The sequence below is a fragment of the Rhinoraja longicauda genome, chromosome 3 (genome assembly GCF_053455715.1).
Source record: "Rhinoraja longicauda isolate Sanriku21f chromosome 3, sRhiLon1.1, whole genome shotgun sequence".
In the NCBI taxonomy this organism is placed as follows: Eukaryota; Metazoa; Chordata; class Chondrichthyes; order Rajiformes; family Arhynchobatidae; genus Rhinoraja; species Rhinoraja longicauda.
The window spans coordinates 11840713-11868570 of NC_135955.1; the positions used below are offsets into that span (position 1 = coordinate 11840713).

At 46.6% G+C, this 27858-nt stretch overlaps 2 protein-coding genes across 5 annotated transcripts in view; both read left to right on the forward strand.

Moving 5' to 3' along the window:
• The window catches only part of LOC144612104 (UDP-glucuronosyltransferase 2A1-like), an 88500-nt gene that overhangs the window by 15847 nt on the left and 44795 nt on the right, over window positions 1-27858 (forward strand). The window contains exon 1 of one of the 4 annotated variants that reach the window (XM_078431672.1): window positions 23755-24478. The exons of 2 other annotated variants lie outside the window; for them this stretch is intronic. In XM_078431672.1, the coding sequence (XP_078287798.1) occupies window positions 23773-24478 (706 nt within the window). In that variant the 5' untranslated portion in view covers window positions 23755-23772. Of the gene's footprint in view, window positions 1-23754; window positions 24479-27858 lie in introns of those variants that run through there. One more of the 4 variants, XM_078431689.1, reaches the window with a different exon arrangement.
• On the forward strand, window positions 8612-9444 carry LOC144611229 (UDP-glucuronosyltransferase 2A1-like). Its single transcript, XM_078430276.1, has 2 exons — window positions 8612-9334; window positions 9434-9444. The coding sequence occupies exons 1-2, from the start codon at window positions 8629-8631 to the stop codon at window positions 9442-9444; spliced, it is 717 nt and encodes a 238-aa protein (XP_078286402.1). The 5' UTR covers window positions 8612-8628.

A 27858-nucleotide genomic window follows, 5' to 3' on the forward strand; every position in this document is an offset into this window, starting at 1 on the left:
AGGCAGCTATGAGCTTGTTCAGGCCAGGTGTTATTGTGTGGTCCAGATGTTACTGTGGAGTTCAGGGGTTATTGTTCATTCAGGGTTACTCTGGGGTTCAGTTGATGTTGTGGGATCTGGGGGTTACTGTGAAGTTGTCACAGCTGTCGTGGGGTTCGGGTCACTATGGAGTTCAGAGGTGATTTCACTCATTCATTGAGAAATCTAAGTGGCAACTTTTGAGGAGGTTTAATTTACAATGTAAAATACATAAAAAATAACTTTTAATAAGAATACATATGCCTCTCAATTTTCCTTTAGATCTTTCTGTTCCAGCCTTTAAAATCTGTGCCCTCTAGTTTTAGACTTCCCTGGGGGGAAAGAATGACCATCTACCTTTTATATCTGATTTATATAACTGTTTTTCCATCTCTGTCCCATTGTTTTGAGTCACATGCTGTAGGTAGAATGGTCGTTGTGTATCAGGTAAACATGCATCTGTAAACCTGAGGATTTGCATCAGGTTAGAACATGGAACAGTACAGCAGAGTCACAGGCCATTTGGCCCACGATATCCGTGCCGAACATGATGCTGAGTTAAACTAATTTGCTTTGCATGATCCATTCCCCTCCATACCCTGCATTTCCTTGGCCCTATCTAAAAGCCTCTTCAATGCCACTATCTTATCTGCCTCCACCATCACCCCTGGCAGCATGTTCCAGGCACCCACCACTCTCTGTGGGGAAACAAAACTTGCCCCATACATCTCCTTTAAACTTTCCCCCTATTACCTTCAAGCTATGCCCTCCAGTCTTTGACATTTCGACCTGAGGAAAAATGTTTCGACGAGTCTACATCTCCGAAGGGATTAGGGACAAACGTAAACAGATTGAAGTAGGTCAAAGAGCTCAATAGAAAAACCCTAGAATCATTCTTGGTAATCTAAGTGCAGTGTGGGATTTTGAATTTGCTGACACTTTTATTGCTTGTGGAAGTGAACTTTGTGCCTCAAAAGGCTCAATGTCCTGTTGGCTAGTTAATAGGTTAGTGAATCCTCGGCTCAGAGCTGTTCCTGACGGACATCATGAAGATCAGGCTTCTGTGTCTGGAATTTCTCCTTCTCCAGAGGGCAACTAGTGAGAACATATTGATCTGGCCTGCAGAAGGAAGCCACTGGATTAACTTGAAATCCATCATCAATGAACTGATCGCAAGAGGTCACAGTGTTACTGTGGCTGTGAGTTCAGCTACACTTTACATCGACTATTCTGAACCCTCACCAGTGAAATTTGAGGTATTTCAAGTGCCGTTTACCACTGGTCAACACAGAGATTTCATGAACGAGATTTTGGAATTCTGGATTTACGAAAAACCACTAATATCCCACTGGCAAGCTTACAGCAGATTCTCAGCAATCATGGAACGTGGAATCAAATTTAGCAAAGTCGTTTGCGACAGGGTGATAAAGAATGAAAAACTTTTGCAAAAACTGCGAGATTCAAAGTTTAAAGTCCTGCTCTCTGACCCCGTGCAGTACTGTGGGGATCTCCTGGCTCTGAAGCTGGGAATTCCCTTCATCTTCTCTCTGAGATGCTCCCCGGGATTTACAGTGGAAAGACTCTGCGGACAGATCCCATCCCCTCCCTCCTATGTACCGGCGATCTTCTCAGAGTTTACCGATAAGATGTGCTTTACTGAGAGGGTTCAAAACGTTCTTTACACAATTATGTACGATTGGATGTGCAAGCGAATGTGGCTTGAATTCGACTCCTATTACAGTGAAGCTTTAGGTGAGGTTGACAGTTTCCTTTCTTTTTGTTAAATGACTTGAATGCAGAATTGCTTATTAACATATGGAAATTAATGCCTTTTATCTGCTGATGTAACAGGTTTGGCATGAATACACAAAAGTAACTATGTTATTTTAAAGGATACTCTTCCCCATTTTGACAATGTATTCATTGAAGGTATATATGGTTGGTAAGCTGAGGCAGCATTTAATGGGCCATCCATAGTTGCCCTTGAGAAGGTGGTGTTGAGCTGCCTTCTTCAACCGCTGCAGCCCTTGATGTGCGGGCACACTCATGATGGTTTCAGAAAGAGAGTTCAAGGATTTTGACCCAGCAACAATGAAGGAACAGTGATGTATTTCCATGTTGGGATGTTGTGAGGATTGGAGGGCAGCTCCCAGGTTGGCGGTGTTCCCATCTTCTTGCTGTCTTTCACCTTCCAGCTGTCAGAAGTCATGGCTTTGGAAGGTGCCATCTTTGGTGAGTTGCTGCCTTGCATCCTACTGGTGGTACAAACTGCTGATACTGTGCGCCGGTAATGGAGGGAGTGGATGGTTGGGGATGGGACACCTGTCAAGTGGGCGGCCATGCCCTGGGTGGTGTCGAGCTTCTTGAGCGTTGTTGAGGCTGCCCTCATCCAGGCTAGTGGGGAGTATTCCATCACCCTCCTCACCTGAGGCCTGTTGATGGTGGACAGGCTTTGAAGAGTGAGGAAGTGAGTTAGTCACCGCAGCGTTGATAACATCTGACATACTCTTGTAGCCACATTGTTTCTATGGCTATTCCAGTTCAGTTTCGGTCAATGGTAACCTCCTAAAGTATTATTGGTGGGGGATTTAGTGATGATAATGCCTTTGCACGTCAGGGGGTGATAGCTGGATTTTCTCTTGTTGCATATTGTCATTGCCTGGCACTTGTATGGAGTGAATATAACTTGCCACCTAGGTTAATAACCTGACCTGGTTATTGTCCAACGTTGCTGCATTTGGTTGCATACTCATGTAAAGGCCTTTGATAAAGCAGCTGGAGGTGGTTGGGCCTCGGGCACTACCCTGAGGATCTGCTGCAGTGATGTCCTGTGGCTGAGATGATTGTCCTCCAACCACCACAAGCATCTTCTGACAAGCTCTGTGTGATTCCATCCCGCGGTTCACAACACAACATGTGCCCCTTCACATGCAACACGTGTTAAGAAACTGCAAAGAATGAAGCTTTGTCAATTTGTAACGCAACCACACAGAGGCACAAATTGCTATCGGTAACCAAAAGAGATTTCTCTGAGGATAAATCAGAAACTGAAAGAACAACATCTCCTGTATATCAAAGGTCCCAGCACTGACATTTGTGGCATCCCACCAGTCACAGACTTACACCTCCACCCTGCCCCCTCCACCTCTTTCTCCTGTTACCAAGACAATTTTACATCCAAAGAGCCGCTTGTCTGATCACATGGTCTCTGACCTTTCCAACATGTGATTCTAATGCAGATTTACCAGAGTGCTGCTTGGATTAGAAGGGTAATATCTATAAGGAGTGTTGGAAACACCTGGATTGTTTTCTCCAGTGTGTCGGAGGTTGATGGGAGGCCTGATAGAAATATATAAAAATATGAGAGGTTTGGTGGGGTAGATAGTCATAACCTTTTACCCAGGGTGCAAAGGGCATAGGTTTATGATCAGAGTGGAAAGGTTTCAAGGAGATGTTCCGGACAAGTTTTTTGAACAGAGATTGGTCTGTGCTTATAATGCACTGCCAGGGGTGGTGGTTCAGGCAAGTACAATAATGGCATTTAAGAAGTATTTAGATCGGCACATGGTCATGGCTATACAGGGAATGGAAGGATATGGATTATGCGCGGTAGATGAGATTAGTTTCATGCAACATCGTGTTTGGCAGGAACGCTGTGGACTGAAGGGGCTGCTCCTGGGCCTGTGCTGTACTGTCTGTGACATCTCCTCTCAATCGTCTACATTCATGAAAATATAGGTCTGGTCTACCCAATATGTTCTCATCATCAAGCGTACAGAAAAGATTTACGACGATGTTGCCAAGACTAGTGTGTCTGAGCTACAGTGAGAGATTGATTAGCCTGTAGTGCAGGAGAATGAGGGGTGATCTTATAGAGGTGTATAAAATCATGAGAGGAATAGATTGGGTAGATGCTCAGAGTCTCTTGCTCAGAGTCAGGGAATCGAGGACCAGTGGACAGAGGTTTATTGAAAAGATTTAATTGGAATCTGAGGGCTATCTTTTCACACAGAGGGTGGTGGGTGTATGGAACAATCTGCAGGATGAGGTCATTGAGGTTGGGACTATCCCAACATTTAAGAAGCAGTTAGACAGGATCATGGAAAGGAAAGGTTTGGAGGAATATGGGCCAAACGAAGGCAGGTGGGTCTAGTGTAGCTGGGACATGTTGGCCAGTGTGGGCAAGTTGGGCTGAAGGGCCTGTTTCCACACTGTATAAACTAGATTAATTTAACTCCACACGAGTTAAACTAATCTGCTTCGTATGATCCATTCTCCTCCATACCCTGCATTTCCTTGGCCCTATCTAAAAGCCCCTTCAATGCCACTATCATATCTGCCTCCACCATCACCCCTGGCAGCATGTTCCACACACCCACCACTCTCTGTGGAAACAAAACTTGCCCCGCACATCTCCTTTAAACCCTTGCCCTTCTACCTTAAAGCTAAGCCCTCTAGTCTTTGACATTTCTACCTTAGGACAAGGTTTTGAACGAATCTAACATTTCGGAGGAATATGGTTCAAATGCATGCATATGGGATCAGCTCAAACAACTGAATAGGAAAACCCTGGATACATTCTTGGTCATCTATGTGCAGTGCCTGATTTTGAATTTGCTGTATGGCGAGTCAGGAGGCTTGTACTTTGTTAAAGAAGTTTATTGCGGTAACAATATTCAATTACAAAGGATAACAAACGTGATTACAGACAACCATTAACTCAAACTGTTCACATCGAAGTTCTCTTCCCACTGACTGGTTTTGGGAGCCAAAACCCGCCACGTGACCTTGCTGGCCAATCCGAGGGTTCGACTCTCAGGACCAATCCCTATAGTCGCTACATGACCCCCCCAGAACCCGAGGTACGGAACCTAGCAGGGAGCCGAATTTCGCGACCAGAACGAGTAAGGAGAGGGGCTGCAGGAACCACAGGAGCAGGGGGTCCCGGATCAGGGGGCATTGCAGGAGGCTGGCCCCGTCGAGGCGGTTGACCAACCAGGACAGGGCGGTCCTGATCCAAGTGTGTAGGTTTGAGCCTGGACACTGAGACGAGCTCACTCCTGCCCCCAACATCCAAGGTGAAGGTGACCGTCCCTTTATGCAACACGCGGAACGGTCCTTCATAGACCCTCTGCAACGGGGAACGATGGGCATCCCTACGCAGAAACACAAATTCACAGTCCTTCAAGGCAGGCGGTTCATGCACCATGGAACACCCGTGACGCGAAGTAGGAACCGGAGTCAGGGAACCCACTCGCGCCCGGAGTGATGCTAAAACCGACGGAACCGAGGGCTGCTGACCAGAGGACTCCGGAAGGAAATCCCCGGGCACTCTGAGTGGCGAGCCATATACCAGCTCCGCGGACGAAGTTCCGAGATCCTGCTTAGGAGCAGTACGGATGCCCAAAAGGACCCAGGGGAGCTGGTCTACCCAGTCAGGGCCGTCCAGCCGCGTACTGAGGGCCGCCTTAAGTTGCCGGTGAAACCTCTCCACGAGCCCATTAGCCTGTGGGTGGTTCGCCATGGTCTGCTGCAACCGGGAACCGTACAGCTCCGCTAGCATAGCCCAAAGGGTAGAGGTGAACTGGGACCCCCGGTCGGTGGTAATGACGGACGGAACACCAATATGGCGAGTCTGGAGGCTTGTACTTTGTTAAAGAAGTTTATTGCGGTAGCAATATTCAATTACAAAGGATAACAAACGAGATTACAGACAACCATTAACTCAAACTGTTCACATCGAACACCCAAACCACCCCATCCCCGGGCATTTTCCCCTGCAACCGCACGAGATGCAACACCTGTCCCTTTACCTCCCCCCTCAACTCCATCCAAGGACCCAAACAGTCTTTCCAGGTGAGACAAAGGTTCACCTGCACCTCCTCCAACCTCATCTATTGCATCTGCTGCTCTAGATGTCAACTTATTTACATTGGCGAAACCAAGCGCAGGCTCGGCGATCGCTTCGCTGAACACCTGCGCTCGGTCCGCATTAACCGAACTGATCTCCCGGTGGCCGAGCACTTCAACTCCCCCTCCCATTCCCAGTCTGACCTTTCTGTCATGGGCCTCCTCCAGTGCCATAGTGAGGCCCACCGGAAATTGGAGGAACAGCACCTCATATTTCGCCTGGGCAGTTTGCAGCCCAGTGGTATGAACATCGACTTCTCCAACTTTAGATAGTTCCTCTGTCCCTCCCGTCCCCTCCTCCTTCCCAGATCTCCCTCTATCTTCCTGTCTCCACCTAATCCTTCCTTTGTCCCGCTCCCCTGACATCAATCTGAAGAAGGGTCTCGACTCGAAACGTCGCCCATTCCTTCTCTCCCGAGATGCTGCCTGACCTGCTGAGTTACTCCAGCATTTTGTGAATAAATCGATTTGTACCAGCATCTGCAGTTATTTTCTTATACTGTTCACATCGAAGTTCTCTTCCCACTGACTGGTTTTGGGTACCAAAACCACCACGTGACCTTGCTGGCCAATCTGAGGGTTCGACTCTCAGGACCAATCCCTATGGTCGCTACAGCTGACACTTTCTTTGCTTGCGGAAGTGAACTTTGTGCCTCAAAAGGTTCAATGTCCAGTTGGCCAGTTAATAGGTTAGTGACTCCTCGGCTCAGAGCTGTTCCTGACGGACACCATGATCAGCCTTCTGTTTCTGCAATTTCTCCTTCTCCAGAGGGCAACAAGTGAGAACATATTGATCTGGCCTGCAGAAGGAAGCCACTGGATTAACCTGAAATCCATCATCAATGAGCTGATCGCAAGAGGTCACAGTGTTACTGTGGCTGTGAATTCAGCTGCGGTTTACATCGACTATTCTGAACCCTCACCAGTGAAATTTGAAGTTTTTCAAGTGCCGTTTACCAGTGACAAATTTCAAGATTACATGAATGCAATGTGGGAATTCTGGATCTACGAAAAACTGCAATTATCCCACTGGGAAGCGTACAGCAGATTCTCAGCAATCATGGAACGTGGAATCAACCTTACAAAATATATCTGCGACGGGGTGATAAAGAATGAAAAACTTGTGCAAAAACTGCGAGATTCGAAGTTTAAAGTTCTGCTCTCTGACCCCGTGCATCTCTGTGGGGATCTCCTGGCTCTGAAGCTGGGAATTCCCTACATCTTCTCTTTTAGATTCTCCCCGGGATCTACAGTGGAGAGACTCTGCGGACAGATCCCATCCCCTCCCTCCTATGTACCCGCGATCTTCTCAGAGTTTACCGATAAGATGTGCTTTACTGAGAGGGTTCAAAACGTTCTTTACACATTCATGTGCGATTGGATGTTCAAACGAATGTGGCGTAATTGGGACTCCTATTACAGTGAAGCTTTAGGTGAGGTTGACAGTTTCCTTTCTTTTTGTTAAATGACTTGAAAGCTAAATTGCTTATTAACATATGGAAATTAACACCTTTTATCTACTGATGTAACAGTGTTAACAGTCTTGTGTGCAAGTTGGGCCGAAGGACCTGTTTGCACAATGTACCACTCTATGACACTATGAGTCTATCTGGCAAACCAACTATTTTTGCAAACAAGAATCTTTGCAAACCTTCCTTTTAGGCAGCTATGAGCTTGTTCAGGCCGGGTGTTATTGTGTGGTCCAGATGTTACTGTGGAGTTCAGGGGTTATTGTTCATTCAGGGTTACTCTGGGGTTCAGTTGATGTTGTGGGATCTGGGGGTTACTGTGAAGTTGTCACAGCTGTCGTGGGGTTCGGGTCACTATGGAGTTCAGAGGTGATTTCACTCATTCATTGAGAAATCTAAGTGGCAACTTTTGAGGAGGTTTAATTTACAATGTAAAATACATAAAAAATAACTTTTAATAAGAATACATATGCCTCTCAATTTTCCTTTAGATCTTTCTGTTCCAGCCTTTAAAATCTGTGCCTTCTAGTTTTAGACTTCCCTGGGGGGAAAGACTGACCATCTACCTTTTATATCTGATTTATATAACTGTTTTTCCATCTCTGTCCCATTGTTTTGAGTCACATGCTGTAGGTAGAATGGTCGTTGGGTATCAGGTAAACATGCATCTGTAAACCTGAGGATTTGCATCAGGTTAGAACATGGAACAGTACAGCAGAGTCACAGGCCATTTGGCCCACAATATCCGTGCCGAACATGATGCTGAGTTAAACTAATTTGCTTTGCATGATCCATTCCCCTCCATACCCTGCATTTCCTTGGCCCTATCTAAAAGCCTCTTCAATGCCACTATCTTATCTGCCTCCACCATCACCCCTGGCAGCATGTTCCAGGCACCCACCACTCTCTGTGGGGAAACAAAACTTTCCCCCTATTACCTTCAAGCTATGCCCTCCAGTCTTTGACATTTCGACCTGAGGATAAATGTTTCGACGAGTCTACATCGCCAAAGGGATTAGGGACAAACGTAAGCAGATTGAAGTAGGTCAAAGAGCTCAATAGAAAAACCCTAGAATCATTCTTGGTAATCTAAATGCAGTGTGGGATTTTGAATTTGCTGACACTTTTATTGATTGTGGAAGTGAACTTTGTGCCTCAAAAGGCTCAATGTCCTGTTGGCTAGTTAATAGGTTAGTGAATCCTCGGCTCAGAGCTGTTCCTGACAGACATCATGAAGATCAGGCTTCTGTGTCTGGAATTTCTCCTTCTCCAGAGGGCAACTAGTGAGAACATATTGATCTGGCCTGCAGAAGGAAGCCACTGGATTAACTTGAAATCCATCATCAATGAACTGATCGCAAGAGGTCACAGTGTTACTGTGGCTGTGAGTTCAGCTACACTTTACATCGACTATTCTGAACCCTCACCAGTGAAATTTGAGGTATTTCAAGTGCCGTTTACCACTGGTCAACACAGAGATTTCATGAACGAGATTTTGGAATTCTGGATTTACGAAAAACCACTAATATCCCACTGGCAAGCTTACAGCAGATTCTCAGCAATCATGGAACGTGGAATCAAATTTAGCAAAGTCGTTTGCGACAGGGTGATAAAGAATGAAAAACTTTTGCAAAAACTGCGAGATTCAAAGTTTAAAGTCCTGCTCTCTGACCCCGTGCAGTACTGTGGGGATCTCCTGGCTCTGAAGCTGGGAATTCCCTTCATCTTCTCTCTGAGATGCTCCCCGGGATTTACAGTGGAAAGACTCTGCGGACAGATCCCATCCCCTCCCTCCTATGTACCGGCGATCTTCTCAGAGTTTACCGATAAGATGTGCTTTACTGAGAGGGTTCAAAACGTTCTTTACACAATTATGTACGATTGGATGTGCAAGCGAATGTGGCTTGAATTCGACTCCTATTACAGTGAAGCTTTAGGTGAGGTTGACAGTTTCCTTTCTTTTTGTTAAATGACTTGAATGCAGAATTGCTTATTAACATATGGAAATTAATGCCTTTTATCTGCTGATGTAACAGGTTTGGCATGAATACACAAAAGTAACTATGTTATTTTAAAGGATACTCTTCCCCATTTTGACAATATATTCATTGAAGGTATATATGGTTGGTAAGCTGAGGCAGCATTTAATGGGCCATCCATAGTTGCCCTTGAGAAGGTGGTGTTGAGCTGCCTTCTTCAACCGCTGCAGCCCTTGATGTGCGGGCACACTCATGATGGTTTCAGAAAGAGAGTTCAAGGATTTTGACCCAGCAACAATGAAGGAACAGTGATGTATTTCCATGTTGGGATGTTGTGAGGATTGGAGGGCAGCTCCCAGGTTGGCGGTGTTCCCATCTTCTTGCTGTCTTTCACCTTCCAGCTGTCAGAAGTCATGGCTTTGGAAGGTGCCATCTTTGGTGAGTTGCTGCCTTGCATCCTACTGGTGGTACAAACTGCTGATACTGTGCGCCGGTAATGGAGGGAGTGGATGGTTGGGGATGGGACACCTGTCAAGTTGGCGGCCATGCCCTGGGTGGTGTCGAGCTTCTTGAGCGTTGTTGAGGCTGCCCTCATCCAGGCTAGTGGAGAGAATTCCATCACCCTCCTCACCTGAGGCCTGTTGATGGTGGACAGGCTTTGAAGAGTGAGGAAGTGAGTTAGTCACCGCAGCGTTGATAACATCTGACATACTCTTGTAGCCACATTGTTTCTATGGCTATTCCAGTTCAGTTTCGGTCAATGGTAACCTCCTAAAGTATTATTGGTGGGGGATTTAGTGATGATAATGCCTTTGCACGTCAGGGGGTGAAAGCTGGATTTTCTCTTGTTGCATATTGTCATTGCCTGGCACTTGTATGGAGTGAATATAACTTGCCACCTAGGTTAATAACCTGACCTGGTTATTGTCCAACGTTGCTGCATTTGGTTGCATACTCATGTAAAGGCCTTTGATAAAGCAGCTGGAGGTGGTTGGGCCTCGGGCACTACCCTGAGGATCTGCTGCAGTGATGTCCTGTGGCTGAGATGATTGTCCTCCAACCACCACAAGCATCTTCTGACAAGCTCTGTGTGATTCCATCCCGCGGTTCACAACACAACATGTGCCCCTTCACATGCAACACGTGTTAAGAAACTGCAAAGAATGAAGCTTTGTCAATTTGTAACGCAACCACACAGAGGCACAAATTGCTATCGGTAACCAAAAGAGATTTCTCTGAGGATAAATCAGAAACTGAAAGAACAACATCTCCTGTATATCAAAGGTCCCAGCACTGACATTCGTGGCATCCCACCAGTCACAGACTTACACCTCCACCCTGCCCCCTCCACCTCTTTCTCCTGTTACCAAGACAATTTTACATCCAAAGAGCCGCTTGTCTGATCACATGGTCTCTGACCTTTCCAACATGTGATTCTAATGCAGATTTACCAGAGTGCTGCTTGGATTAGAAGGGTAATATCTATAAGGAGTGTTGGAAACACCTGGATTGTTTTCTCCAGTGTGTCGGAGGTTGATGGGAGGCCTGATAGAAATATATAAAAATATGAGAGGTTTGGTGGGGTAGATAGTCATAACCTTTTACCCAGGGTGCAAAGGGCATAGGTTTATGATCAGAGTGGAAAGGTTTCAAGGAGATGTTCCGGACAAGTTTTTTGAACAGAGATTGGTCTGTGCTTATAATGCACTGCCAGGGGTGGTGGTTCAGGCAAGTACAATAATGGCATTTAAGAAGTATTTAGATCGGCACATGGACATGGCTATACAGGGAATGGAAGGATATGGATTATGCGCGGTAGATGAGATTAGTTTCATGCAACATCGTGTTTGGCAGGAACGCTGTGGACTGAAGGGGCTGCTCCTGGGCCTGTGCTGTACTGTCTGTGACATCTCCTCTCAATAGTCTACATTCATGAGAATATAGGTCTGGTCTACCCAATATGTTCTCATCATCAAGCGTACAGAAAAGATTTACGAGGATGTTGCCAAGACTAGTGTGTCTGAGCTACAGTGAGAGATTGAATAGCCTGTAGTGCAGGAGAATGAGGGGTGATCTTATAGAGGTGTATAAAATCATGAGAGGAATAGATTGGGTAGATGCTCAGAGTCTCTTGCTCAGAGTCAGGGAATCGAGGACCAGTGGACAGAGGTTTATTGTGAAGGTGAAAAGATTTAATTGGAATCTGAGGGCTATCTTTTCACACAGAGGGTGGTGGGTGTATGGAACAAGCTGCAGGATGAGGTCATTGAGGTTGGGACTATCCCAACATTTAAGAAGCAGTTAGACAGGATCATGGAAAGGAAAGGTTTGGAGGAATATGGGCCAAACGAAGGCAGGTGGGTCTAGTGTAGCTGGGACATGTTGGCCAGTGTGGGCAAGTTGGGCTGAAGGGCCTGTTTCCACACTGTATAAACTAGATTAATTTAACTCCACACGAGTTAAACTAATCTGCTTCGTATGATCCATTCTCCTCCATACCCTGCATTTCCTTGGCCCTATCTAAAAGCCCCTTCAATGCCACTATCATATCTGCCTCCACCATCACCCCTGGCAGCATGTTCCACACACCCACCACTCTCTGTGGAAACAAAACTTGCCCCGCACATCTCCTTTAAACCCTTGCCCTTCTACCTTAAAGCTAAGCCCTCTAGTCTTTGACATTTCTACCTTAGGACAAGGTTTTGAACGAATCTAACATTTCGGAGGAATATGGTTCAAATGCATGCAGATGGGATCAGCTCAAACAACTGAATAGGAAAACCCTGGATACATTCTTGGTCATCTATGTGCAGTGCCTGATTTTGAATTTGCTGTATGGCGAGTCAGGAGGCTTGTACTTTGTTAAAGAAGTTTATTGCGGTAACAATATTCAATTACAAAGGATAACAAACGTGATTACAGACAACCATTAACTCAAACTGTTCACATCGAAGTTCTCTTCCCACTGACTGGTTTTGGGAGCCAAAACCCGCCACGTGACCTTGCTGGCCAATCCGAGGGTTCGACTCTCAGGACCAATCCCTATAGTCGCTACATGACCCCCCCAGAACCCGAGGTACGGAACCTAGCAGGGAGCCGAATTTCGCGACCAGAACGAGTAAGGAGAGGGGCTGCAGGAACCACAGGAGCAGGGGGTCCCGGATCAGGGGGCATTGCAGGAGGCTGGCCCCGTCGAGGCGGTTGACCAACCAGGACAGGGCGGTCCTGATCCAAGTGTGTAGGTTTGAGCCTGGACACTGAGACGAGCTCACTCCTGCCCCCAACATCCAAGGTGAAGGTGACCGTCCCTTTATGCAACACGCGGAACGGTCCTTCATAGACCCTCTGCAACGGGGAACGATGGGCATCCCTACGCAGAAACACAAATTCACAGTCCTTCAAGGCAGGCGGTTCATGCACCATGGAACACCCGTGACGCGAAGTAGGAACCGGAGTCAGGGAACCCACTCGCGCCCGGAGTGATGCTAAAACCGACGGAACCGAGGGCTGCTGACCAGAGGACTCCGGAAGGAAATCCCCGGGCACTCTGAGTGGCGAGCCATATACCAGCTCCGCGGACGAAGTTCCGAGATCCTGCTTAGGAGCAGTACGGATGCCCAAAAGGACCCAGGGGAGCTGGTCTACCCAGTCAGGGCCGTCCAGCCGCGTACTGAGGGCCGCCTTAAGTTGCCGGTGAAACCTCTCCACGAGCCCATTAGCCTGTGGGTGGTTCGCCATGGTCTGCTGCAACCGGGAACCGTACAGCTCCGCTAGCATAGCCCAAAGGGTAGAGGTGAACTGGGACCCCCGGTCGGTGGTAATGACGGACGGAACACCAATATGGCGAGTCTGGAGGCTTGTACTTTGTTAAAGAAGTTTATTGCGGTAGCAATATTCAATTACAAAGGATAACAAACGAGATTACAGACAACCATTAACTCAAACTGTTCACATCGAACACCCAAACCACCCCATCCCCGGGCATTTTCCCCTGCAACCGCACGAGATGCAACACCTGTCCCTTTACCTCCCCCCTCAACTCCATCCAAGGACCCAAACAGTCTTTCCAGGTGAGACAAAGGTTCACCTGCACCTCCTCCAACCTCATCTATTGCATCTGCTGCTCTAGATGTCAACTTATTTACATTGGCGAAACCAAGCGCAGGCTCGGCGATCGCTTCGCTGAACACCTGCGCTCGGTCCGCATTAACCGAACTGATCTCCCGGTGGCCGAGCACTTCAACTCCCCCTCCCATTCCCAGTCTGACCTTTCTGTCATGGGCCTCCTCCAGTGCCATAGTGAGGCCCACCGGAAATTGGAGGAACAGCACCTCATATTTCGCCTGGGCAGTTTGCAGCCCAGTGGTATGAACATCGACTTCTCCAACTTTAGATAGTTCCTCTGTCCCTCCCGTCCCCTCCTCCTTCCCAGATCTCCCTCTATCTTCCTGTCTCCACCTAATCCTTCCTTTGTCCCGCTCCCCTGACATCAATCTGAAGAAGGGTCTCGACTCGAAACGTCGCCCATTCCTTCTCTCCCGAGATGCTGCCTGACCTGCTGAGTTACTCCAGCATTTTGTGAATAAATCGATTTGTACCAGCATCTGCAGTTATTTTCTTATACTGTTCACATCGAAGTTCTCTTCCCACTGACTGGTTTTGGGTACCAAAACCACCACGTGACCTTGCTGGCCAATCTGAGGGTTCGACTCTCAGGACCAATCCCTATGGTCGCTACAGCTGACACTTTCTTTGCTTGCGGAAGTGAACTTTGTGCCTCAAAAGGTTCAATGTCCAGTTGGCCAGTTAATAGGTTAGTGACTCCTCGGCTCAGAGCTGTTCCTGACGGACACCATGATCAGCCTTCTGTTTCTGCAATTTCTCCTTCTCCAGAGGGCAACAAGTGAGAACATATTGATCTGGCCTGCAGAAGGAAGCCACTGGATTAACCTGAAATCCATCATCAATGAGCTGATCGCAAGAGGTCACAGTGTTACTGTGGCTGTGAATTCAGCTGCGGTTTACATCGACTATTCTGAACCCTCACCAGTGAAATTTGAAGTTTTTCAAGTGCCGTTTACCAGTGACAAATTTCAAGATTACATGAATGCAATGTGGGAATTCTGGATCTACGAAAAACTGCAATTATCCCACTGGGAAGCGTACAGCAGATTCTCAGCAATCATGGAACGTGGAATCAACCTTACAAAATATATCTGCGACGGGGTGATAAAGAATGAAAAACTTGTGCAAAAACTGCGAGATTCGAAGTTTAAAGTTCTGCTCTCTGACCCCGTGCATCTCTGTGGGGATCTCCTGGCTCTGAAGCTGGGAATTCCCTACATCTTCTCTTTTAGATTCTCCCCGGGATCTACAGTGGAGAGACTCTGCGGACAGATCCCATCCCCTCCCTCCTATGTACCCGCGATCTTCTCAGAGTTTACCGATAAGATGTGCTTTACTGAGAGGGTTCAAAACGTTCTTTACACATTCATGTGCGATTGGATGTTCAAACGAATGTGGCGTAATTGGGACTCCTATTACAGTGAAGCTTTAGGTGAGGTTGACAGTTTCCTTTCTTTTTGTTAAATGACTTGAAAGCTAAATTGCTTATTAACATATGGAAATTAACACCTTTTATCTACTGATGTAACAGTGTTAACAGTCTTGTGTGCAAGTTGGGCCGAAGGACCTGTTTGCACAATGTACCACTCTATGACACTATGAGTCTATCTGGCAAACCAACTATTTTTGCAAACAAGAATCTTTGCAAACCTTCCTTTTAGGCAGCTATGAGCTTGTTCAGGCCGGGTGTTATTGTGTGGTCCAGATGTTACTGTGGAGTTCAGGGGTTATTGTTCATTCAGGGTTACTCTGGGGTTCAGTTGATGTTGTGGGATCTGGGGGTTACTGTGAAGTTGTCACAGCTGTCGTGGGGTTCGGGTCACTATGGAGTTCAGAGGTGATTTCACTCATTCATTGAGAAATCTAAGTGGCAACTTTTGAGGAGGTTTAATTTACAATGTAAAATACATAAAAAATAACTTTTAATAAGAATACATATGCCTCTCAATTTTCCTTTAGATCTTTCTGTTCCAGCCTTTAAAATCTGTGCCTTCTAGTTTTAGACTTCCCTGGGGGGAAAGACTGACCATCTACCTTTTATATCTGATTTATATAACTGTTTTTCCATCTCTGTCCCATTGTTTTGAGTCACATGCTGTAGGTAGAATGGTCGTTGGGTATCAGGTAAACATGCATCTGTAAACCTGAGGATTTGCATCAGGTTAGAACATGGAACAGTACAGCAGAGTCACAGGCCATTTGGCCCACAATATCCGTGCCGAACATGATGCTGAGTTAAACTAATTTGCTTTGCATGATCCATTCCCCTCCATACCCTGCATTTCCTTGGCCCTATCTAAAAGCCTCTTCAATGCCACTATCTTATCTGCCTCCACCATCACCCCTGGCAGCATGTTCCAGGCACCCACCACTCTCTGTGGGGAAACAAAACTTTCCCCCTATTACCTTCAAGCTATGCCCTCCAGTCTTTGACATTTCGACCTGAGGATAAATGTTTCGACGAGTCTACATCGCCAAAGGGATTAGGGACAAACGTAAGCAGATTGAAGTAGGTCAAAGAGCTCAATAGAAAAACCCTAGAATCATTCTTGGTAATCTAAATGCAGTGTGGGATTTTGAATTTGCTGACACTTTTATTGATTGTGGAAGTGAACTTTGTGCCTCAAAAGGCTCAATGTCCTGTTGGCTAGTTAATAGGTTAGTGAATCCTCGGCTCAGAGCTGTTCCTGACAGACATCATGAAGATCAGGCTTCTGTGTCTGGAATTTCTCCTTCTCCAGAGGGCAACTAGTGAGAACATATTGATCTGGCCTGCAGAAGGAAGCCACTGGATTAACTTGAAATCCATCATCAATGAACTGATCGCAAGAGGTCACAGTGTTACTGTGGCTGTGAGTTCAGCTACACTTTACATCGACTATTCTGAACCCTCACCAGTGAAATTTGAGGTATTTCAAGTGCCGTTTACCACTGGTCAACACAGAGATTTCATGAACGAGATTTTGGAATTCTGGATTTACGAAAAACCACTAATATCCCACTGGCAAGCTTACAGCAGATTCTCAGCAATCATGGAACGTGGAATCAAATTTAGCAAAGTCGTTTGCGACAGGGTGATAAAGAATGAAAAACTTTTGCAAAAACTGCGAGATTCAAAGTTTAAAGTCCTGCTCTCTGACCCCGTGCAGTACTGTGGGGATCTCCTGGCTCTGAAGCTGGGAATTCCCTTCATCTTCTCTCTGAGATGCTCCCCGGGATTTACAGTGGAAAGACTCTGCGGACAGATCCCATCCCCTCCCTCCTATGTACCGGCGATCTTCTCAGAGTTTACCGATAAGATGTGCTTTACTGAGAGGGTTCAAAACGTTCTTTACACAATTATGTACGATTGGATGTGCAAGCGAATGTGGCTTGAATTCGACTCCTATTACAGTGAAGCTTTAGGTGAGGTTGACAGTTTCCTTTCTTTTTGTTAAATGACTTGAATGCAGAATTGCTTATTAACATATGGAAATTAATGCCTTTTATCTGCTGATGTAACAGGTTTGGCATGAATACACAAAAGTAACTATGTTATTTTAAAGGATACTCTTCCCCATTTTGACAATATATTCATTGAAGGTATATATGGTTGGTAAGCTGAGGCAGCATTTAATGGGCCATCCATAGTTGCCCTTGAGAAGGTGGTGTTGAGCTGCCTTCTTCAACCGCTGCAGCCCTTGATGTGCGGGCACACTCATGATGGTTTCAGAAAGAGAGTTCAAGGATTTTGACCCAGCAACAATGAAGGAACAGTGATGTATTTCCATGTTGGGATGTTGTGAGGATTGGAGGGCAGCTCCCAGGTTGGCGGTGTTCCCATCTTCTTGCTGTCTTTCACCTTCCAGCTGTCAGAAGTCATGGCTTTGGAAGGTGCCATCTTTGGTGAGTTGCTGCCTTGCATCCTACTGGTGGTACAAACTGCTGATACTGTGCGCCGGTAATGGAGGGAGTGGATGGTTGGGGATGGGACACCTGTCAAGTTGGCGGCCATGCCCTGGGTGGTGTCGAGCTTCTTGAGCGTTGTTGAGGCTGCCCTCATCCAGGCTAGTGGAGAGAATTCCATCACCCTCCTCACCTGAGGCCTGTTGATGGTGGACAGGCTTTGAAGAGTGAGGAAGTGAGTTAGTCACCGCAGCGTTGATAACATCTGACATACTCTTGTAGCCACATTGTTTCTATGGCTATTCCAGTTCAGTTTCGGTCAATGGTAACCTCCTAAAGTATTATTGGTGGGGGATTTAGTGATGATAATGCCTTTGCACGTCAGGGGGTGAAAGCTGGATTTTCTCTTGTTGCATATTGTCATTGCCTGGCACTTGTATGGAGTGAATATAACTTGCCACCTAGGTTAATAACCTGACCTGGTTATTGTCCAACGTTGCTGCATTTGGTTGCATACTCATGTAAAGGCCTTTGATAAAGCAGCTGGAGGTGGTTGGGCCTCGGGCACTACCCTGAGGATCTGCTGCAGTGATGTCCTGTGGCTGAGATGATTGTCCTCCAACCACCACAAGCATCTTCTGACAAGCTCTGTGTGATTCCATCCCGCGGTTCACAACACAACATGTGCCCCTTCACATGCAACACGTGTTAAGAAACTGCAAAGAATGAAGCTTTGTCAATTTGTAACGCAACCACACAGAGGCACAAATTGCTATCGGTAACCAAAAGAGATTTCTCTGAGGATAAATCAGAAACTGAAAGAACAACATCTCCTGTATATCAAAGGTCCCAGCACTGACATTCGTGGCATCCCACCAGTCACAGACTTACACCTCCACCCTGCCCCCTCCACCTCTTTCTCCTGTTACCAAGACAATTTTACATCCAAAGAGCCGCTTGTCTGATCACATGGTCTCTGACCTTTCCAACATGTGATTCTAATGCAGATTTACCAGAGTGCTGCTTGGATTAGAAGGGTAATATCTATAAGGAGTGTTGGAAACACCTGGATTGTTTTCTCCAGTGTGTCGGAGGTTGATGGGAGGCCTGATAGAAATATATAAAAATATGAGAGGTTTGGTGGGGTAGATAGTCATAACCTTTTACCCAGGGTGCAAAGGGCATAGGTTTATGATCAGAGTGGAAAGGTTTCAAGGAGATGTTCCGGACAAGTTTTTTGAACAGAGATTGGTCTGTGCTTATAATGCACTGCCAGGGGTGGTGGTTCAGGCAAGTACAATAATGGCATTTAAGAAGTATTTAGATCGGCACATGGACATGGCTATACAGGGAATGGAAGGATATGGATTATGCGCGGTAGATGAGATTAGTTTCATGCAACATCGTGTTTGGCAGGAACGCTGTGGACTGAAGGGGCTGCTCCTGGGCCTGTGCTGTACTGTCTGTGACATCTCCTCTCAATAGTCTACATTCATGAGAATATAGGTCTGGTCTACCCAATATGTTCTCATCATCAAGCGTACAGAAAAGATTTACGAGGATGTTGCCAAGACTAGTGTGTCTGAGCTACAGTGAGAGATTGAATAGCCTGTAGTGCAGGAGAATGAGGGGTGATCTTATAGAGGTGTATAAAATCATGAGAGGAATAGATTGGGTAGATGCTCAGAGTCTCTTGCTCAGAGTCAGGGAATCGAGGACCAGTGGACAGAGGTTTATTGTGAAGGTGAAAAGATTTAATTGGAATCTGAGGGCTATCTTTTCACACAGAGGGTGGTGGGTGTATGGAACAAGCTGCAGGATGAGGTCATTGAGGTTGGGACTATCCCAACATTTAAGAAGCAGTTAGACAGGATCATGGAAAGGAAAGGTTTGGAGGAATATGGGCCAAACGAAGGCAGGTGGGTCTAGTGTAGCTGGGACATGTTGGCCAGTGTGGGCAAGTTGGGCTGAAGGGCCTGTTTCCACACTGTATAAACTAGATTAATTTAACTCCACACGAGTTAAACTAATCTGCTTCGTATGATCCATTCTCCTCCATACCCTGCATTTCCTTGGCCCTATCTAAAAGCCCCTTCAATGCCACTATCATATCTGCCTCCACCATCACCCCTGGCAGCATGTTCCACACACCCACCACTCTCTGTGGAAACAAAACTTGCCCCGCACATCTCCTTTAAACCCTTGCCCTTCTACCTTAAAGCTAAGCCCTCTAGTCTTTGACATTTCTACCTTAGGACAAGGTTTTGAACGAATCTAACATTTCGGAGGAATATGGTTCAAATGCATGCAGATGGGATCAGCTCAAACAACTGAATAGGAAAACCCTGGATACATTCTTGGTCATCTATGTGCAGTGCCTGATTTTGAATTTGCTGTATGGCGAGTCAGGAGGCTTGTACTTTGTTAAAGAAGTTTATTGCGGTAACAATATTCAATTACAAAGGATAACAAACGTGATTACAGACAACCATTAACTCAAACTGTTCACATCGAAGTTCTCTTCCCACTGACTGGTTTTGGGAGCCAAAACCCGCCACGTGACCTTGCTGGCCAATCCGAGGGTTCGACTCTCAGGACCAATCCCTATAGTCGCTACATGACCCCCCCAGAACCCGAGGTACGGAACCTAGCAGGGAGCCGAATTTCGCGACCAGAACGAGTAAGGAGAGGGGCTGCAGGAACCACAGGAGCAGGGGGTCCCGGATCAGGGGGCATTGCAGGAGGCTGGCCCCGTCGAGGCGGTTGACCAACCAGGACAGGGCGGTCCTGATCCAAGTGTGTAGGTTTGAGCCTGGACACTGAGACGAGCTCACTCCTGCCCCCAACATCCAAGGTGAAGGTGACCGTCCCTTTATGCAACACGCGGAACGGTCCTTCATAGACCCTCTGCAACGGGGAACGATGGGCATCCCTACGCAGAAACACAAATTCACAGTCCTTCAAGGCAGGCGGTTCATGCACCATGGAACACCCGTGACGCGAAGTAGGAACCGGAGTCAGGGAACCCACTCGCGCCCGGAGTGATGCTAAAACCGACGGAACCGAGGGCTGCTGACCAGAGGACTCCGGAAGGAAATCCCCGGGCACTCTGAGTGGCGAGCCATATACCAGCTCCGCGGACGAAGTTCCGAGATCCTGCTTAGGAGCAGTACGGATGCCCAAAAGGACCCAGGGGAGCTGGTCTACCCAGTCAGGGCCGTCCAGCCGCGTACTGAGGGCCGCCTTAAGTTGCCGGTGAAACCTCTCCACGAGCCCATTAGCCTGTGGGTGGTTCGCCATGGTCTGCTGCAACCGGGAACCGTACAGCTCCGCTAGCATAGCCCAAAGGGTAGAGGTGAACTGGGACCCCCGGTCGGTGGTAATGACGGACGGAACACCAATATGGCGAGTCTGGAGGCTTGTACTTTGTTAAAGAAGTTTATTGCGGTAGCAATATTCAATTACAAAGGATAACAAACGAGATTACAGACAACCATTAACTCAAACTGTTCACATCGAACACCCAAACCACCCCATCCCCGGGCATTTTCCCCTGCAACCGCACGAGATGCAACACCTGTCCCTTTACCTCCCCCCTCAACTCCATCCAAGGACCCAAACAGTCTTTCCAGGTGAGACAAAGGTTCACCTGCACCTCCTCCAACCTCATCTATTGCATCTGCTGCTCTAGATGTCAACTTATTTACATTGGCGAAACCAAGCGCAGGCTCGGCGATCGCTTCGCTGAACACCTGCGCTCGGTCCGCATTAACCGAACTGATCTCCCGGTGGCCGAGCACTTCAACTCCCCCTCCCATTCCCAGTCTGACCTTTCTGTCATGGGCCTCCTCCAGTGCCATAGTGAGGCCCACCGGAAATTGGAGGAACAGCACCTCATATTTCGCCTGGGCAGTTTGCAGCCCAGTGGTATGAACATCGACTTCTCCAACTTTAGATAGTTCCTCTGTCCCTCCCGTCCCCTCCTCCTTCCCAGATCTCCCTCTATCTTCCTGTCTCCACCTAATCCTTCCTTTGTCCCGCTCCCCTGACATCAATCTGAAGAAGGGTCTCGACTCGAAACGTCGCCCATTCCTTCTCTCCCGAGATGCTGCCTGACCTGCTGAGTTACTCCAGCATTTTGTGAATAAATCGATTTGTACCAGCATCTGCAGTTATTTTCTTATACTGTTCACATCGAAGTTCTCTTCCCACTGACTGGTTTTGGGTACCAAAACCACCACGTGACCTTGCTGGCCAATCTGAGGGTTCGACTCTCAGGACCAATCCCTATGGTCGCTACAGCTGACACTTTCTTTGCTTGCGGAAGTGAACTTTGTGCCTCAAAAGGTTCAATGTCCAGTTGGCCAGTTAATAGGTTAGTGACTCCTCGGCTCAGAGCTGTTCCTGACGGACACCATGATCAGCCTTCTGTTTCTGCAATTTCTCCTTCTCCAGAGGGCAACAAGTGAGAACATATTGATCTGGCCTGCAGAAGGAAGCCACTGGATTAACCTGAAATCCATCATCAATGAGCTGATCGCAAGAGGTCACAGTGTTACTGTGGCTGTGAATTCAGCTGCGGTTTACATCGACTATTCTGAACCCTCACCAGTGAAATTTGAAGTTTTTCAAGTGCCGTTTACCAGTGACAAATTTCAAGATTACATGAATGCAATGTGGGAATTCTGGATCTACGAAAAACTGCAATTATCCCACTGGGAAGCGTACAGCAGATTCTCAGCAATCATGGAACGTGGAATCAACCTTACAAAATATATCTGCGACGGGGTGATAAAGAATGAAAAACTTGTGCAAAAACTGCGAGATTCGAAGTTTAAAGTTCTGCTCTCTGACCCCGTGCATCTCTGTGGGGATCTCCTGGCTCTGAAGCTGGGAATTCCCTACATCTTCTCTTTTAGATTCTCCCCGGGATCTACAGTGGAGAGACTCTGCGGACAGATCCCATCCCCTCCCTCCTATGTACCCGCGATCTTCTCAGAGTTTACCGATAAGATGTGCTTTACTGAGAGGGTTCAAAACGTTCTTTACACATTCATGTGCGATTGGATGTTCAAACGAATGTGGCGTAATTGGGACTCCTATTACAGTGAAGCTTTAGGTGAGGTTGACAGTTTCCTTTCTTTTTGTTAAATGACTTGAAAGCTAAATTGCTTATTAACATATGGAAATTAACACCTTTTATCTACTGATGTAACAGTGTTAACAGTCTTGTGTGCAAGTTGGGCCGAAGGACCTGTTTGCACAATGTACCACTCTATGACACTATGAGTCTATCTGGCAAACCAACTATTTTTGCAAACAAGAATCTTTGCAAACCTTCCTTTTAGGCAGCTATGAGCTTGTTCAGGCCGGGTGTTATTGTGTGGTCCAGATGTTACTGTGGAGTTCAGGGGTTATTGTTCATTCAGGGTTACTCTGGGGTTCAGTTGATGTTGTGGGATCTGGGGGTTACTGTGAAGTTGTCACAGCTGTCGTGGGGTTCGGGTCACTATGGAGTTCAGAGGTGATTTCACTCATTCATTGAGAAATCTAAGTGGCAACTTTTGAGGAGGTTTAATTTACAATGTAAAATACATAAAAAATAACTTTTAATAAGAATACATATGCCTCTCAATTTTCCTTTAGATCTTTCTGTTCCAGCCTTTAAAATCTGTGCCTTCTAGTTTTAGACTTCCCTGGGGGGAAAGACTGACCATCTACCTTTTATATCTGATTTATATAACTGTTTTTCCATCTCTGTCCCATTGTTTTGAGTCACATGCTGTAGGTAGAATGGTCGTTGGGTATCAGGTAAACATGCATCTGTAAACCTGAGGATTTGCATCAGGTTAGAACATGGAACAGTACAGCAGAGTCACAGGCCATTTGGCCCACAATATCCGTGCCGAACATGATGCTGAGTTAAACTAATTTGCTTTGCATGATCCATTCCCCTCCATACCCTGCATTTCCTTGGCCCTATCTAAAAGCCTCTTCAATGCCACTATCTTATCTGCCTCCACCATCACCCCTGGCAGCATGTTCCAGGCACCCACCACTCTCTGTGGGGAAACAAAACTTTCCCCCTATTACCTTCAAGCTATGCCCTCCAGTCTTTGACATTTCGACCTGAGGATAAATGTTTCGACGAGTCTACATCGCCAAAGGGATTAGGGACAAACGTAAGCAGATTGAAGTAGGTCAAAGAGCTCAATAGAAAAACCCTAGAATCATTCTTGGTAATCTAAATGCAGTGTGGGATTTTGAATTTGCTGACACTTTTATTGATTGTGGAAGTGAACTTTGTGCCTCAAAAGGCTCAATGTCCTGTTGGCTAGTTAATAGGTTAGTGAATCCTCGGCTCAGAGCTGTTCCTGACAGACATCATGAAGATCAGGCTTCTGTGTCTGGAATTTCTCCTTCTCCAGAGGGCAACTAGTGAGAACATATTGATCTGGCCTGCAGAAGGAAGCCACTGGATTAACTTGAAATCCATCATCAATGAACTGATCGCAAGAGGTCACAGTGTTACTGTGGCTGTGAGTTCAGCTACACTTTACATCGACTATTCTGAACCCTCACCAGTGAAATTTGAGGTATTTCAAGTGCCGTTTACCACTGGTCAACACAGAGATTTCATGAACGAGATTTTGGAATTCTGGATTTACGAAAAACCACTAATATCCCACTGGCAAGCTTACAGCAGATTCTCAGCAATCATGGAACGTGGAATCAAATTTAGCAAAGTCGTTTGCGACAGGGTGATAAAGAATGAAAAACTTTTGCAAAAACTGCGAGATTCAAAGTTTAAAGTCCTGCTCTCTGACCCCGTGCAGTACTGTGGGGATCTCCTGGCTCTGAAGCTGGGAATTCCCTTCATCTTCTCTCTGAGATGCTCCCCGGGATTTACAGTGGAAAGACTCTGCGGACAGATCCCATCCCCTCCCTCCTATGTACCGGCGATCTTCTCAGAGTTTACCGATAAGATGTGCTTTACTGAGAGGGTTCAAAACGTTCTTTACACAATTATGTACGATTGGATGTGCAAGCGAATGTGGCTTGAATTCGACTCCTATTACAGTGAAGCTTTAGGTGAGGTTGACAGTTTCCTTTCTTTTTGTTAAATGACTTGAATGCAGAATTGCTTATTAACATATGGAAATTAATGCCTTTTATCTGCTGATGTAACAGGTTTGGCATGAATACACAAAAGTAACTATGTTATTTTAAAGGATACTCTTCCCCATTTTGACAATATATTCATTGAAGGTATATATGGTTGGTAAGCTGAGGCAGCATTTAATGGGCCATCCATAGTTGCCCTTGAGAAGGTGGTGTTGAGCTGCCTTCTTCAACCGCTGCAGCCCTTGATGTGCGGGCACACTCATGATGGTTTCAGAAAGAGAGTTCAAGGATTTTGACCCAGCAACAATGAAGGAACAGTGATGTATTTCCATGTTGGGATGTTGTGAGGATTGGAGGGCAGCTCCCAGGTTGGCAGTGTTCCCATCTTCTTGCTGTCTTTCACCTTCCAGCTGTCAGAAGTCATGGCTTTGGAAGGTGCCATCTTTGGTGAGTTGCTGCCGTGCATCCTACTGGTGGTACAAACTGCTGATACTGTGCGTCGGTAATGGAGGGAGTGGATGGTTGGGGATGGGACACCTGTCAAGTGGGCGGCCATGCCCTGGGTGGTGTCGAGCTTCTTGAGCGTTGTTGAGGCTGCCCTCATCCAGGCTAGTGGGGAGTATTCCATCACCCTCCTCACCTGAGGCCTGTTGATGGTGGACAGGCTTTGAAGAGTGAGGAAGTGAGTTAGTCACCGCAGCGTTGATAACATCTGACATACTCTTGTAGCCACATTGTTTCTATGGCTATTCCAGTTCAGTTTCGGTCAATGGTAACCTCCTAAAGTATTATTGGTGGGGGATTTAGTGATGATAATGCCTTTGCACGTCAGGGGGTGATAGCTGGATTTTCTCTTGTTGCATATTGTCATTGCCTGGCACTTGTATGGAGTGAATATAACTTGCCACCTAGGTTAATAACCTGACCTGGTTATTGTCCAACGTTGCTGCATTTGGTTGCATACTCATGTAAAGGCCTTTGATAAAGCAGCTGGAGGTGGTTGGGCCTCGGGCACTACCCTGAGGATCTGCTGCAGTGATGTCCTGTGGCTGAGATGATTGTCCTCCAACCACCACAAGCATCTTCTGACAAGCTCTGTGTGATTCCATCCCGCGGTTCACAACACAACATGTGCCCCTTCACATGCAACACGTGTTAAGAAACTGCAAAGAATGAAGCTTTGTCAATTTGTAACGCAACCACACAGAGGCACAAATTGCTATCGGTAACCAAAAGAGATTTCTCTGAGGATAAATCAGAAACTGAAAGACAACATCTCCTGTATATCAAAGGTCCCAGCACTGACATTTGTGGCATCCCACCAGTCACAGACTTACACCTCCACCCTGCCCCCTCCACCTCTTTCTCCTGTTACCAAGACAATTTTACATCCAAAGAGCCGCTTGTCTGATCACATGGTCTCTGACCTTTCCAACATGTGATTCTAATGCAGATTTACCAGAGTGCTGCTTGGATTAGAAGGGTAATATCTATAAGGAGTGTTGGAAACACCTGGATTGTTTTCTCCGGTGTGTCAGAGGTTGATGGGAGGCCTGATAGAAATATATAAAAATATGAGAGGTTTGGTGGGGTAGATAGTCATAACCTTTTACCCAGGGTGCAAAGGGCATAGGTTTATGATCAGAGTGGAAAGGTTTCAAGGAGATGTTCTGGACAAGTTTTTTGAACAGAGATTGGTCTGTGCTTATAATGCACTGCCAGGGGTGGTGGTTCAAGCAAGTACAATAATGGCATTTAAGAAGTATTTAGATCGGCACATGGTCATGGCTATACAGGGAATGGAAGGATATGGATTGTGCGCGGTAGATGAGATTAGTTTCATGCAACATCGTGTTTGGCAGAATCGCTGTGGACTGAAGGGGCTGCTCCTGGGCCTGTGCTGTACTGTCTGTGACATCTCCTCTCAATAGTCTACATTCATGAGAATATAGGTCTGGTCTACCCAATATGTTCTCATCATCAAGCGTACAGAAAAGATTTACGAGGATGTTGCCAAGACTAGTGTGTCTGAGCTACAGTGAGAGATTGATTAGCCTGAAGTGCAGGAGAATGAGGGGTGATCTTATAGAGGTGTATAAAATCATGAGAGGAATAGATTGGGTAGATGCTCAGAGTCTCTTGCTCAGAGTCAGGGAATCGAGGACCAGTGGACAGAGGTTTATTGTGAAGGTGAAAAGATTTAATTGGAATCTGAGGGCTATCTTTTCACACAGAGGGTGGTGGGTGTATGGAACAAGCTGCAGGATGAGGTCATTGAGGCTGGGACTATCCCAACATTTAAGAAGCAGTTAGACAGGATCATGGAAAGGAAAGGTTTGGAGGAATATGGGCCAAACGCAGGCAGGTGGGTCTAGTGTAGCTGGGACATGTTGGCCAGTGTGGGCAAGTTGGGCTGAAGGGCCTGTTTCCACACTGTATAAACTAGAGTAGTTTAACTCCACACGAGTGCCAAATTGCTTATTAACATATGGAAATTAATGCCTTTTATCTGCTGATATAACAGTGTAACTATGTTATTTTAAAGGATACTCTTCCCCATTTTGACAATGTATTCACTGAAGGTATATATGGTTGGTAAGCTGAGCCAGCATTTAATGGGCCATCCATAGTTTCCCTTGAGAAGGTGGTGTTGAGCTGCCTTCTTGAACCGCTGCAGCCCTTGATGTGCGGGCACACTCATGATGGTTTCAGAAAGAGAGTTCAAGGATTTTGACCCAGCAACAATGAAGGAACAGTGATGTATTTCCATGTTGGGATGTTGTGAGGATTGGAGGGCAGCTCCCAGGTTGGCGGTGTTCCCATCTTCTTGCTGTCTTTCACCTTCCAGCTGCAAGAAGTCATGGCTTTGGAAGGTGCCATCTTTGGTGAGTTGCTGCCGTGCATCCTACTGGTGGTACAAACTGCTGATACTGTGCGCCGGTAATGGAGGGAGTGGATGGTTGAGGATGGGACACCTGTCAAGTGGGCGGCCATGCCCTGGGTGGGTTCGAGCTTCTTGAGCGTTGTTGAGGCTGCCCTCATCCAGGCTAGTGGAGAGTATTCCATCACCCTCCTCACCTGAGGCCTGTTGATGGTGGACAGGCTTTGAGGAGTGAGGAAGTGTGGTCCAGATGTTATTGTGGGAGTGCGAGGGGTTACTGTGGAGTTCAGGGGATATTGTTCATTCAGGGTTACTATGGGGTTCAGTTGATGTTGTGGGATCTGGGGGTTACTGTGACGTTGTCACAGCTGTCGTGGGGTTCGGGTCACTATGGAGTTCAGAGGTTATTTCACTCATTCATTGAGAAATCTAAGTGGCAACTTTTGCGGAGGTTTTATGTACAATG